The sequence below is a fragment of the Thamnophis sirtalis genome, unplaced genomic scaffold (assembly GCF_051295495.1).
Source record: "Thamnophis sirtalis isolate CommonGarterSnake01/CBP01778 unplaced genomic scaffold, rThaSir2_p1.2 scaffold_7, whole genome shotgun sequence".
Classification (NCBI taxonomy): domain Eukaryota; kingdom Metazoa; phylum Chordata; class Lepidosauria; order Squamata; family Natricidae; genus Thamnophis; species Thamnophis sirtalis.
In genome coordinates, this window is record NW_028261387.1 from 426,077 (window position 1) to 441,716 (window position 15,640).

The window sequence follows — 15,640 nt, forward strand, 5'->3', positions numbered from 1 at the left end:
GATACCAATCGTCATTCATCTTGACACCTGATCTTCAAATGCCCCCATCCAAGAAACACTCTCTGTGGTTCAAGTAATTGCTGAGGATGAAATAGCAAAGCATTCGGATAGGTGACTCTTTTGGAGACCGTCAAGGCAATCTCTCCACATGAACTGTTGTTCTTGTAATGAACATCTCAAATCCAATAGCCAAAGTTCTTGACATTTTTCATAATAGTTCCTGAGTTTCTCCATGCACCATCATAGGTTTTTGGGTTCCCACTGGAATTGTACAGTGGATGAACTTACTTCATGGAAGGCCATTAAGATTTCTGTATTAGAAAAAGTGCATCCTGAACGGCTAATATACACTTTTATTTTGTTAAGCAAATGTTTTTAACAGGCTTAAGCTCAGAGAACGAACCTTTACCTTCAAAAGGCTTAATATATACAATGATTATAGTTAATAAACCTGCTGTTACCGTGTCACATAAGAGTACCTAGAGCATGCAGATTAATCTCAGATATGAAAAAGTTTCTTTAGGTATATTATTAATAAGAAAAATAAAAGAATAACGTGAAGGAATTTTGGTAGTTTTTAAAAAAATGAAATGAGTAAAAGCAAAGCTGTTTATTGTAATAAATATGAATATTTATTTATCTGAATCCAAATCAGAATTATTCTGTTTGTAGCATCTTCAAATGATATTGCATGCTGAAGTCAACACCTATTCCAATAATCCCAAGTAACTCTAGTCTGCCAGTAGTTAATGAAAGTTAATTTGCATACTTCCTGCAACATGAAATGAGGCCGAGAAGTCACTCAAGTTATTTTTTTTAAAATTTTCTTATCTAAAGAAAAACAAAATATGTTAAGCGTTACTTATAAAGAGAGACAAAGTATATAATTATAATCAATACTTCTAAAACTTGGTTTACAATATAAGGTTAATTATTAATAAGTGAGAAAACAGCAGGACTGCTCAGCTCACAAAAGAGGTTATATAAACCAATGCAACGTCCAAGGAAACTATGGCAAAATTCCGCATTTTCTGTCAACCGATCTCTCATCTAAAAAAAAAGGAAAAAAATGTATACCAATATGTTTTTTTTTCCATATTCTTGGACACTGTCCGATGCCTTAATCTCGTTTTATGTACCCATACTAGAATACTTTCCCTTTCTCTATTTTACAAGGTGCTTTATACAATTACAAGATAAATCTTCTACATCAAACTACTCTATTAAATTAAGAGATATTTAATTTAATAGAGTAGAGCCTATCGGTTTTTAATATTGCCAATAATTCAGGTTCAATGGAGCTTTGATAAATTACAAAATAAAAATCTTCCATTTTTTCTAATTATGGCAGAAGGAAAGAAACCAAACAGGAAGTTCTTAAAATTGATATTTTTGAGATAGCAATAAATAAGTGTTTGAACACTTTGGATAAATATATTTAATATACACTGTCTCAATACCATTTTGTTAGCCAATATACCCAAATCCTTAAAATACGTTTGAATAAGGAAAACATACGACTATACAGGTAGGAAAATATGTTGCAGGTCATGTTTTGCTTACCATTTATTCCTAATGCATTGTGGATACAAGAGTTGTCCATTCTGACACTGTACTCTAAAATCAGAGGGTAAATCTGATAGACGCTTAGTGTGGTATGCTTTGCATACAAATTCCACAAATTCCCCATGAAGAAAATAAGGTCGATTGTCAAAACTCCATCTCAAAAGCAAATTGTTTTTTGCCATCTCTTCCTGTGATAAGGTGCATGGCTCTTTAGAAAATAAACACAATGTTATTATTATTTTACCATACCATGAAATGTAATAGAACATTTCCCATAGATACTAGGATTATTTTTATGCTGCCTCTGATAAAATGAAAATATTAATGAACTACAACTTCATAAATTATCAAGAGCTTATTTTCACTCCATTAGATTGCTAATTTGAAGATAAAGCTAGCGTTCATGTAATCTTGTCTGGACTACCTCAAAGGGTTTACACCACGGTTCTGAATCAGGCCTTAAAATAATCTGAGTGAGATCAGATCTGTGATTTGCATGGTGACCACGCACCTCTGAGCTCCGTCCTGCTCCGTATCTAGGGAAAGCAAGTTGAAGTCCTCCAATGTTGTAAGTCTGGAGAACTCTTAACACAAACATGCCTACTACATCGAGCAGCTCAGGCAGGGAAACTCAAGAAGGCAATACGCAGCAACAATTAAAGTTGATCTCTAGAAACCAATCTCATCAGTGGGGCCTCACAGCTGATTATCTGTGGGGCAGAGCCTCTGAAAATCAACAGCGGAGTCTCTCAGAGGGCAACTGGAGCCATGTTTGAAATCCAGAGAGTCTCATTTCTGAGACGGGAATATACTAATCCATGCCCAAGCAGATTTCACTAATACATGGTAGATCAATCCTCTCATCCACTGTCAAATCATGAATCAGGGAGCCATTACATGTCACCCTTTAATTCAAAACCCAGGCTGCTGAACCTCCAATGATTTCTCATTCAAGCTGCGCACAAAATGAGAATCACACTCCTCAAGAGCAGCCTATTCTCATTGATGTTATAAACAAAACCTGAGCTTTCATTCCAGCGCTACAATGCATACATGCAGCATCCAATTCATTGCCATGTGATATAATTGAGCGATCTGAAAACTTTACATTCAAGGTCCTCCATTTAGGCACAAAGACACCTTAATTTTCTAAAATGTACTGAAATGCATTGAACCTGCCTGTTTATTTGGAATCTATTTGCATTGTGTTATAATGATAACACTACTATACAATACCTATACAAACAGGTGGAGTAGTCCATTGGCTCCTGGAACAAAAGACCGTTATGGAACCTTGCAAAACATGATATTCATTGCAATTGTACTGTATTGTTGAACCGTCTTCATAATTTTCTGTTAATGAGCCCATAACGGCCCCATTTTCTATTGAAGGTGGAGGACCACAGTTAGCACGTAGGTCTGCAAAACGCAGTGGAAAAAAGAAAGGCAGCATAAGACAGTATAAGTGGCTAAAATCGGTTTTAAAATGGGGAGAGGAAAGATGCTTTTACACACATTTTCTCCCGTGAGCCCTATTTTATAGAAAGCAGTAAACTAAAATTGGGGTAAGAAGTTTCTCCATTCAAAGTGAGAGGCTGTGTCATCATTCTGATTATATACACGTATATTATTATCTATCTACGACTACGTGTTTGTATATAAAAGAATAACTTTTAGATGCACATTACTGGCAACCCATGTTTGCAATTCGTTCTTTCAACTTGTTCATTAAGCAAAGCAATCTTGCTTAAGTGAATTTGCATTACTTGCTTGAAATTTTTCTTTGCTTTGCAGCCTAAGGATGTGGCCCCAAACAGCAGGGGACATTTTCAGAACTTGACTCACGAGGAAGCCAAATAAAAGGTCAAATCTATAACCCTTTCTCCCCACCCCTCAAGATTTCCAGCACTGTAAAAATTAGTAAGAGCATCATTGTTGTTAATATTTACCTAAAAGAATAAGCACCCACACAGTGGGGAATATACATTGAAACAAACGCACGAGCATTGGCTGTTTGCCAAGGATAGTCATTCTCAAACTTTTCTTCACCATGGATACCTTTGGTGGCCATACCATGGCCAGAGACCCTCAAGCTCTCTCTTAAGATTTCAACCATAACATTTCTTCAAGCCTTCCCAGATCCCCTACGATGACAGCGCAGCCCACTCCCCCAAGAGATCCATGGACCACAGGTTCAGAACCACTGGCCGAGCATGCTGGGAAGCCACCAACCCCTTAGGAGGACCCAAAATTTTAATGTGAAACTAGTTAGGCATCAACTGCCAACTGACCCATGATTCTAGTTAACTAATTACAGTCACAGAGCTGAGCTTATTAACATTTCAGGGACATTCTGCATTGAGAGGAAAGCAGCCCAGGGACGTATTTAGGCAATCTCTTTGCTCTGCAAAGGGGCAGGAGAATTAGATTTAGACAATGCATAGTAATTGATTGTAATGGTGAACACCTGAAAAAGGGGGGAGGGGTTGGAGTTGCAAAGGTCATAAATGTGGTTGCATAATTTACTGTCATAATTGTGGATGACTGCTATCTGAGGATGTTGGATAAAACTTTTGCTAAAAAGCATCATTTTACCTTTGGAAATACACTCAGGGTATTTCAATTGTCCATCATTACATTGCACCAGCAATTCTAATTCTGAGACTAAGGGTGGCAAAATATATCCTGGTTTACATACGAATTCAATAATATCCCCATGCATGAAATATAATTCTTCTTCAAGCTTCCATTTCATTTCTAGGTTGTAATTGCCAGAAATTTCTTCCCTTGCTAAACATGGCGCTGTAAGACAAGAGTCAAGAATAATATATTAAGTTCTGTGATTAAGAAATTATTGGTACTCAGTAATTTACCAAGGTACAAATCTAGTTGATTATTGATATTGGGAGATGGGAAAGGGAAACATTCTTCATTTATGGTTAACAATGATTTGCTGCCTTTTATAGTCTCCTGCCTTAGAAAGCAAAGCTTTGTGGTGATCAACTATAATGTGACTATCAGAATCATAGTCCCCGGTATAAAAAAGTAACAACAACTGATTAATTCTTTCATGTATTATTCATATTTCAGCAACTCAATCCATAACACAAAATGTATCATGGGATACATTTGAAGGAAGGAATTTTGGTAGTTTTTAAAAAAATGAAATGAGTAAAAGCAAAGCTGTTTATTGTAATAAATATGAATATTTATTTATCTGAATCCAAATCAGAATTATTCTGTTTGTAGCATCTTCAAATGATATTGCATGCTGAAGTCAACACCTATTCCAATAATCCCAAGTAACTCTAGTCTGCCAGTAGTTAATGAAAGTTAATTTGCATACTTCCTGCAACATGAAATGAGGCCGAGAAGTCACTCAAGTTATTTTTTTTAAAATTTTCTTATCTAAAGAAAAACAAAATATGTTAAGCGTTACTTATAAAGAGAGACAAAGTATATAATTATAATCAATACTTCTAAAACTTGGTTTACAATATAAGGTTAATTATTAATAAGTGAGAAAACAGCAGGACTGCTCAGCTCACAAAAGAGGTTATATAAACCAATGCAACGTCCAAGGAAACTATGGCAAAATTCCGCATTTTCTGTCAACCGATCTCTCATCTAAAAAAAAAGGAAAAAAATGTATACCAATATGTTTTTTTTTCCATATTCTTGGACACTGTCCGATGCCTTAATCTCGTTTTATGTACCCATACTAGAATACTTTCCCTTTCTCTATTTTACAAGGTGCTTTATACAATTACAAGATAAATCTTCTACATCAAACTACTCTATTAAATTAAGAGATATTTAATTTAATAGAGTAGAGCCTATCGGTTTTTAATATTGCCAATAATTCAGGTTCAATGGAGCTTTGATAAATTACAAAATAAAAATCTTCCATTTTTTCTAATTATGGCAGAAGGAAAGAAACCAAACAGGAAGTTCTTAAAATTGATATTTTTGAGATAGCAATAAATAAGTGTTTGAACACTTTGGATAAATATATTTAATATACACTGTCTCAATACCATTTTGTTAGCCAATATACCCAAATCCTTAAAATACGTTTGAATAAGGAAAACATACGACTATACAGGTAGGAAAATATGTTGCAGGTCATGTTTTGCTTACCATTTATTCCTAATGCATTGTGGATACAAGAGTTGTCCATTCTGACACTGTACTCTAAAATCAGAGGGTAAATCTGATAGACGCTTAGTGTGGTATGCTTTGCATACAAATTCCACAAATTCCCCATGAAGAAAATAAGGTCGATTGTCAAAACTCCATCTCAAAAGCAAATTGTTTTTTGCCATCTCTTCCTGTGATAAGGTGCATGGCTCTTTAGAAAATAAACACAATGTTATTATTATTTTACCATACCATGAAATGTAATAGAACATTTCCCATAGATACTAGGATTATTTTTATGCTGCCTCTGATAAAATGAAAATATTAATGAACTACAACTTCATAAATTATCAAGAGCTTATTTTCACTCCATTAGATTGCTAATTTGAAGATAAAGCTAGCGTTCATGTAATCTTGTCTGGACTACCTCAAAGGGTTTACACCACGGTTCTGAATCAGGCCTTAAAATAATCTGAGTGAGATCAGATCTGTGATTTGCATGGTGACCACGCACCTCTGAGCTCCGTCCTGCTCCGTATCTAGGGAAAGCAAGTTGAAGTCCTCCAATGTTGTAAGTCTGGAGAACTCTTAACACAAACATGCCTACTACATCGAGCAGCTCAGGCAGGGAAACTCAAGAAGGCAATACGCAGCAACAATTAAAGTTGATCTCTAGAAACCAATCTCATCAGTGGGGCCTCACAGCTGATTATCTGTGGGGCAGAGCCTCTGAAAATCAACAGCGGAGTCTCTCAGAGGGCAACTGGAGCCATGTTTGAAATCCAGAGAGTCTCATTTCTGAGACGGGAATATACTAATCCATGCCCAAGCAGATTTCACTAATACATGGTAGATCAATCCTCTCATCCACTGTCAAATCATGAATCAGGGAGCCATTACATGTCACCCTTTAATTCAAAACCCAGGCTGCTGAACCTCCAATGATTTCTCATTCAAGCTGCGCACAAAATGAGAATCACACTCCTCAAGAGCAGCCTATTCTCATTGATGTTATAAACAAAACCTGAGCTTTCATTCCAGCGCTACAATGCATACATGCAGCATCCAATTCATTGCCATGTGATATAATTGAGCGATCTGAAAACTTTACATTCAAGGTCCTCCATTTAGGCACAAAGACACCTTAATTTTCTAAAATGTACTGAAATGCATTGAACCTGCCTGTTTATTTGGAATCTATTTGCATTGTGTTATAATGATAACACTACTATACAATACCTATACAAACAGGTGGAGTAGTCCATTGGCTCCTGGAACAAAAGACCGTTATGGAACCTTGCAAAACATGATATTCATTGCAATTGTACTGTATTGTTGAACCGTCTTCATAATTTTCTGTTAATGAGCCCATAACGGCCCCATTTTCTATTGAAGGTGGAGGACCACAGTTAGCACGTAGGTCTGCAAAACGCAGTGGAAAAAAGAAAGGCAGCATAAGACAGTATAAGTGGCTAAAATCGGTTTTAAAATGGGGAGAGGAAAGATGCTTTTACACACATTTTCTCCCGTGAGCCCTATTTTATAGAAAGCAGTAAACTAAAATTGGGGTAAGAAGTTTCTCCATTCAAAGTGAGAGGCTGTGTCATCATTCTGATTATATACACGTATATTATTATCTATCTACGACTACGTGTTTGTATATAAAAGAATAACTTTTAGATGCACATTACTGGCAACCCATGTTTGCAATTCGTTCTTTCAACTTGTTCATTAAGCAAAGCAATCTTGCTTAAGTGAATTTGCATTACTTGCTTGAAATTTTTCTTTGCTTTGCAGCCTAAGGATGTGGCCCCAAACAGCAGGGGACATTTTCAGAACTTGACTCACGAGGAAGCCAAATAAAAGGTCAAATCTATAACCCTTTCTCCCCACCCCTCAAGATTTCCAGCACTGTAAAAATTAGTAAGAGCATCATTGTTGTTAATATTTACCTAAAAGAATAAGCACCCACACAGTGGGGAATATACATTGAAACAAACGCACGAGCATTGGCTGTTTGCCAAGGATAGTCATTCTCAAACTTTTCTTCACCATGGATACCTTTGGTGGCCATACCATGGCCAGAGACCCTCAAGCTCTCTCTTAAGATTTCAACCATAACATTTCTTCAAGCCTTCCCAGATCCCCTACGATGACAGCGCAGCCCACTCCCCCAAGAGATCCATGGACCACAGGTTCAGAACCACTGGCCGAGCATGCTGGGAAGCCACCAACCCCTTAGGAGGACCCAAAATTTTAATGTGAAACTAGTTAGGCATCAACTGCCAACTGACCCATGATTCTAGTTAACTAATTACAGTCACAGAGCTGAGCTTATTAACATTTCAGGGACATTCTGCATTGAGAGGAAAGCAGCCCAGGGACGTATTTAGGCAATCTCTTTGCTCTGCAAAGGGGCAGGAGAATTAGATTTAGACAATGCATAGTAATTGATTGTAATGGTGAACACCTGAAAAAGGGGGGAGGGGTTGGAGTTGCAAAGGTCATAAATGTGGTTGCATAATTTACTGTCATAATTGTGGATGACTGCTATCTGAGGATGTTGGATAAAACTTTTGCTAAAAAGCATCATTTTACCTTTGGAAATACACTCAGGGTATTTCAATTGTCCATCATTACATTGCACCAGCAATTCTAATTCTGAGACTAAGGGTGGCAAAATATATCCTGGTTTACATACGAATTCAATAATATCCCCATGCATGAAATATAATTCTTCTTCAAGCTTCCATTTCATTTCTAGGTTGTAATTGCCAGAAATTTCTTCCCTTGCTAAACATGGCGCTGTAAGACAAGAGTCAAGAATAATATATTAAGTTCTGTGATTAAGAAATTATTGGTACTCAGTAATTTACCAAGGTACAAATCTAGTTGATTATTGATATTGGGAGATGGGAAAGGGAAACATTCTTCATTTATGGTTAACAATGATTTGCTGCCTTTTATAGTCTCCTGCCTTAGAAAGCAAAGCTTTGTGGTGATCAACTATAATGTGACTATCAGAATCATAGTCCCCGGTATAAAAAAGTAACAACAACTGATTAATTCTTTCATGTATTATTCATATTTCAGCAACTCAATCCATAACACAAAATGTATCATGGGCAGACCTTATCTATTGATAGCTATTTCTTATAAATGAAGATATGTCAATTGTGATAATCAAATGATGTGTTCAAATACATGTTGAATATTAACTATGCTGGTCAAATGTTGTGTATAAACTACAGAGCAATCAGTTTTCAAATGGTTTTGGAGAAGACATTTTTGGAGAAAAACAACTATTACACTTTTAAAGAATAATTATTGGGTTTATAGAAACATAATGCTGCATGTTTCTTTAGCCCAATTTGTAAATAAATATTTCCTGGAATAGTAATATACTATGGTGCTCTTTCAGTCTAATGCCTTCCATCTGTAATATGTAAATAGGAATAGGCATCCAGAGATGCACTGTTGATGCAGAATAATACAACGTACCATTTTATATAAAATAAAAAGATAACATATGTGGCCATATGGGGGACTGGAATTTTTAACACAGAGTTCTGAGCTCATTCTTGGGGGAAATGTCCATGATAACTGGTTCTCAATATTCCTGTACTTATCTGCTGTCTAGAAATATTTCAGAAGGTCTTGAATGAAAGCTGGCAAAAGTGTTAAAATTTAAAAATATTAAGATCTGGCATTACATCATTGCTTTATTCAGGATTTCACAGTATTCTTCTATTTGATCATTTATATAATACACAGCATTTATTCTTCAAGGCTTACCTAAACAAGTTGGTGGCTCAGTCCAAGCTCCATGGATGCAATGAACTGTATTGGATCCTTTCATTACATGTAAAGGACGGCATCCGTATTCCACTGAAGATCCAGGGTTGTAACTTGCCAACTGACCAATATTATTAACTGTAATACTATTTTTAACTGCAGGAGGGGGGTTGCAGTTCTCACCAGTTTCTACAGCCCAATAGTCTTCTGTGGTCAACACCCTGCCCACAACTGAGAAATAAAAACGATGGAAACAGAAGTACAGCAATAACAATCTAATGATGCTGAACTATACTTGATCAAAATTATTACATACAATAAATGGCATTTCAATCCTTTTGCATTTTTAAGTTACAAATTTCCCTTTTCTCTTTCTCAACATGTTAGCTTTAAGAGAGTCAAAGTCATAGCTAGGGAAATTCAGAACTCAGCAAAAGGATGGGCTTGGTACTAATCCATTTTCTACCGCCTCTCTTAGGAAAGGGGCAGTTTTTAGTTCCGTGAATAAAGATATTCTTGAATGAAATATCATCTGAATCTCTTGGATAGAACTAGCTATCCAGAATGTTTGAGATCTAGAATACTCTGTTTTGGATGATTAAAATATTCTTGAATGCATATCACATTTATATTTAAAGAAGAAATACAAAACCCAGGCATTATACTCTGTAGTAAAATTCTGTCTTCCATCATATAATTATCTAACACTAATATTTAGAGTCAGACCTATGCATTTGGGAGGTGAAGTCCATTTCCCATTCTCACATCGGATTTCTCCAGTTCCATTAAGCTGGAAGGAACGCTCACACTGATAATGTATTACGTCACCCTGGCGGTAGGTTCTTAAATTGGTCAGCAACCTGGTATTAGGGGGCTGAGGTGGGGGCGGGCATTTGTTTCTTCTTTCTGTAATCAGAATAATAAATAATAAACACTAGCAAAATACCACTTTGTTCTAATAAACGTTTTACAGCACGCTCTTTCAGAAAAGCCGTGTCCAAAGAAATCTTGTACTAAAACAGACACAAAACATCTTTTTTTTTCCTAGAAAAAAAAATCTTACCACACTTTTTCAAAAATAATAAGTAAAGCAAAATCAAAGTAACCTTCACAGACTTCCAGGTAACCAAAATGTAAAACACACCTACTTGGGAAAAATAATTGTAAGGTTTAAACATACTGTATATAGAAAAGGAGCATTTGGTTTGTGCTCTTCAGTTAATGATTCAGTATAATTTCTCCCTCCTAACTATTTCTGCAACATATTTAAAGCAAATTACATAATCAGTGATTTTGATGAAGCATAAGGATAAGGAATATATTGTATAATGGAAATATTAGTGGAGATTGTACTACCCAAATGGAGGCTCATGTATGGCTGGTAATTCCATAGTTAAAGCTTAACTATGGAGCAAGCCCAGTGCGCGAGGTTGTTCTAGCAACTTCTACTCTGTCTCCAGAGTCTTAGCTGTTTGTGGGCGAAGCCTCTTGAGCAGCAAGTCCTGACTGATGATGGCAAAATGACCTACCATGTAAATCCCGGAGTCTCTGAATCCAATCTCTGAGGCCAGTCAGGTATCTTTCTGCCTGATTTATCTCAAACGTGATCTGCTCTGTGGGAAGGCAGATTTAATAGGACATCCTATGAGGAGTGCACTTGCCTGTTTGAACTTTATATGTGGCATGGGATTGGGTTATTTGAGGGACTGCCTCTCCGCAATCACATCTATTCATCCCATCAGGTCTGGCAAGAAAGGCATGTTGCAGGTCCTCTCCACAAAGGAAGTTCATCTGATGGGACCCAGTAGGAGAGCCTTTTCTCTTGTAGCACCGACCCTGTAAAGGATAATTTCCCCCAAGATTGGCCCTGCCCTGGTTGACTTTACTGACGGGCCTGAAAACATGGCATTACCATCTGGCTGTGGTGATCCGGTCATGTACAATGGGCATGGTGCCTGCAAAGTGGCTCGTTTGCTAGGGACATTGAGTGAACTGTCTTGCAGATGGATTTCTAAATGATTTTCAGTTTCTTGAAAGTTTTTTCTTGCTTGGTGTGCCAGAGCCATGTTTGTGAGATGGGCAATGACACAAATTTACCTAACCAAGTTATAGGGATCTATTAATAGTATAAAAGAAGTACCTTCACATATTGGAAATTCTGGATACCAGCCGAAGTAGTAACACTGGATTAATTCGGGTCCTCTTAAAGTATAACCTTCCAAACAGATAATCTGAATTACGTCTCCTTCTTCATAACTACTTTGCTTGGGATGGACTTTTCCATGTTCAACAGGATTTGGAGAAGAACACGCTAATTCTAAAAAAACAAGGCCAAGCATGAATAAGTGACCTATGTTTCAGTGTTGACAGTTGCCACCTAGTTAGGAATGTTATTTTTGGCCTGAAACAAAGTCTTGTAAATAACTTACTGGTACATTTGGGGACAAGAGACCAGCCTTGAATCTGACATAGCACTTCTTCTATGGCGTCTCCTCCAGCTGTGACGTAGCCATCCCTGCATTCATATTTGAGCTTGTCATTCACATTGAACACTCTCCGCACTGTATGATAATGACCATGTAGCAGATCTGGAGCTAAGCAAGTCCCTGAAATCAAAAGGCAGGAAAACCAAACAGGCATTGAAAAAGGGGAAGACGGAAAATAGGTTGTGCAAAAACAATAAAAGAAGTGGACATCATTATATTTGTTGTTGTTGATATTTTTAATCCACAGACACTTTAGGTTACCTCAAGAGAAGCCTAAAAGTGAAAGCAACGAGTTAATGAAAAATTAAGACAGGAATAGCATCGTCAAAATAACCCAAAACACCTTTTTTCCCAGATTGATTGACTCCAGCTGATCAATTAAAGGTGAGGTTTAATTCTATTGGTCTCTTGGGTTATTTGGCGGGTTCTGCGCAAAGAGCTCCAAGCCAGAACTGCATCCTCAATCTTTGCAAAAAAAAAAGAATTATCTTGGGGAAGATGGGTATTAAAGGATGAAAAGATCTGCAACTTTCAGGTGATAAAAGTGGGAAGGGGGGGGAGGGAGGGTTTCCAGGGCTTATTGCCAGCTTCCCACAAGGAAACTCAATGGGGAAGGCAACATGAAGCTGGAAGACTTTTCCAGCCTCACTTGTGTTTTTTTCTTTATCCTCCTGTGGTCATTCAGATTTTCTTAATGAAATGTCTTTGAAACCATGCCCCAGTGGGTCATGGGTTGTTTAGTATTACCTAAAGGTTCTTTCATGGCTTCCATGCACTGTGGCTGAACCGACCATCCATCTTGAAGACACTGTATATTTGCATCCACCTCGCCTTCTGCCGTCTGGTAGCCTGAATGGCAGCTATATCTTAAGTTTTCCCAGATGTTGTAAGACAATTTTGTATCAGAAAAAATACCATTATCCAAAGTAGGTTGGACGCATTTCTCTTCAGTGTGTTTAAAAAAAAAAAGATGAGAAAAATGTTATATTTTTTTCTTTGTTCATAAAAGTTAAACTCCTACATGGTAAGAATGGTATCACAGAAAGGACCCATAGTTACTTAACCAAATTCAAGAAGCCATGTTAATAGCTTGAGAAAGCTACAGATCATCCTTGCTTAATTACTGGATACTTAACAACTATTCAAAGTTACAACTTCCCCAAAAGGTACTTATGACCCATCCTGCCACACCTACCCAGCCGATCATCTGATCACATTTCAGGTGCTGGGCAACTAGCTCACATTTGCAATCAGTTGCAGCGTCCCAGAGACACACGACAGCAGCCCGGACCTTTTCTGTCAATTGCTTAACTATCAAATCGTATACACAGATTGCTCACTCTAGTGATATTTTATATAGAACGCTCACATTTTCCTATGACATGAAGAACGCCCTGCTTCCTTTCTAAGCAGATGAGGAAGGAAAGGACGTGGACTTACTATGACATTTGGGGACTGGTGTCCAGCCTTCGTTAGTGCAGTTCACCCGTCCATTCTGACTTCCACTTTCAGCTGAATACCCAGCCAAGCAGGTGTAGGAGAGCTTTTCGCCTTTCTTCATTGGGAAATAATAATTTTTAAAACTGTAATAATACAGTGCAATCCTTCCATTTTCTATATTAGGGAAGTCACAAGCTTTGTCTAGAAGAAATGTTCAAGTAGGAAGAAATGGGGGGAAAAAAAGACTGGAACTCATGTCTTTAAAATATGTGACTATGCTCAGAAGAACCCAGTTGAATACATTGCTTCTACTTCACGACTCAAATTTTGACAAAACCCTCCTATATATGTAGGTTCGCTCACTTTAGACAATCTAAAAATTCTGGAAAGTGTTGTTAAAAGGATGTTAGAACCTATTGAATAAATACCAGTCCTTTAAAAAAAATCTTACAAAGCAATTACAATATATGTTCGTAATATGAGGCTTATTCTATAGTTATATCCCGATAAACATGATTTTCTTTTTACTGTTTCCCTCACACAAACACACAAAACCTGGTTAAGATTAAATTGCTATCCAATATCTTTTGATTTCTAGCACAACTTTCAGCCTTTCAGGATGCAGGCAATCATACCTTTTTACATATATTCTTAAAAAGAAAAACGTAATCAGAAGGGGATGTTACGTGCATCATTTCTGAACCTAGGATATCAGTATCGACTGCCTTACAATAGTTGAAAAAGTATGAATTTTAACCACAACATATATTTAATTTTTACCTTCAGCAAGAAGCTTCCTTATTGCAGCAAACATTAATAGAAATGAAAACATCCACCTTTTATACTCCATCTTCAGTGCTTTCCTGGGAAGCTTGTATTATCCCACTTTTGCTAGTTTACTCCATTTCTGAAGGCAGTTCAGTTAATAATTGATAGGAGAGCACGACAGACTGGGAGGTTTCAGAAGCTGAAAGATTATTTCTTAAAAAGCTACTCAGTCCAGTGACTATCTGAGGCCGCAGATTCAATAAAAAATGCCTCAGATTTAACCTTAACATTTTAATCAAGCTGGGAAATTCATATTATAGTTTCTTCTGTACTTATTCCTAGTCTGGCTTAAAATACTTTATTGAAATCCATTATCATTTACTTCTTTGGCCTTGCCAGCTACATGAAGTCTGACAGGTAAAAACTGTTCTACTTTTCACCATGAAACTTTATTACTCAAATATAATTTTTATATCTACATCTAAGTTGTAGGAAGGCAGTTAACTCATTTAGGATATTTCATAATAAATCATTCCAAGTTCAACAAGTATAACATTAAAAGGGTGGGAAAATATTTAATTACTAATTCATAATTTAGCACTCATCAGATTCAAATGTGAAAAAAATCTGCAATGTTTATGTGGTATTGGTATTTTATTATTTGTATGCCGCCCTTCTCCGGGAGGACTCAGGGCAGCGAACAATTCAAAGGGGTAAAAAGGGGAACATAAAAAACAAAATACAAATAATAAAAGTAGGCAACAGTCGCACAACCATACATGTCGAGAGGGGAGGGAACTCATCACCCCCAGGCCTGCCGGCAAAGCCAGGTTTTGACGGCTTTTCGGAAGGCCTGGAGAGAGGTGAGGGTCCGGATCCCTGCGGGGAGTTCATTCCAGAGGGCCGGAGCTGCCACAGAGAAGGCCCTCCCCCGGGTAGTAGCCAGGTGGCATTGGCTGGTAGACGGAACCCGGAGGAGGCCAACCCTGTGAGATCTAATGGGTCTGTGGGAGGTAATTGACAGCAGGCGGTCTCTCAAGTGATCTGTTAAAAGGTGTTTCATTTAGACCAAATATGAATGATGCACAAAGATACAAAATTCCAATGGAGAAGTATGGAAAACATGCCAAAAAACTACTAGAATTTAAATACTATAATGGACAAGAGATGATGGATAGAAATAGAGTATCTATTAATATAAGATTTGTGCTATCAAGAATTAGAATAGAGGTAGAAATTAGAAATGGGGGAAATATTATGCGTATTCCAACATAATGCAAAATCAGTATGTGGATGTACAGTATGTTGAATTATGTACACTTAAACATTATCATGGTTATTAGTATTGTGTATTAAAATACTGAGTCTTACTTAAACTCCAGATTGGTCCACAATATGGGTCCAGCCATAGAAAAAGGCACATGTAGGCTCAAATACATCAGTGG

At 37.1% G+C, this 15,640-nt stretch overlaps 1 protein-coding gene across 1 annotated transcript; it reads right to left on the bottom strand.

Annotated features, from left to right (window-relative positions):
• Nucleotides 1–843: 843 nt before the first annotated feature.
• Nucleotides 844–14,336, bottom strand: F13B (coagulation factor XIII B chain). Its single transcript, XM_087720742.1, has 14 exons — nucleotides 14,208–14,336; nucleotides 13,428–13,628; nucleotides 12,735–12,932; nucleotides 11,931–12,107; nucleotides 11,642–11,818; nucleotides 10,228–10,407; nucleotides 9,502–9,732; nucleotides 8,305–8,511; nucleotides 6,946–7,128; nucleotides 5,706–5,917; nucleotides 5,115–5,193; nucleotides 4,162–4,368; nucleotides 2,803–2,985; nucleotides 844–1,774 (listed from the first exon to the last, which is right to left on the bottom strand). Exons 1-14 carry the CDS (start codon nucleotides 14,275–14,277, stop codon nucleotides 1,560–1,562), a joined length of 2,520 nt encoding a protein of 839 aa, XP_087576868.1. The 5' UTR covers nucleotides 14,278–14,336; the 3' UTR covers nucleotides 844–1,559.
• Between the last annotated feature and the right edge of the window lie 1,304 nt (nucleotides 14,337–15,640).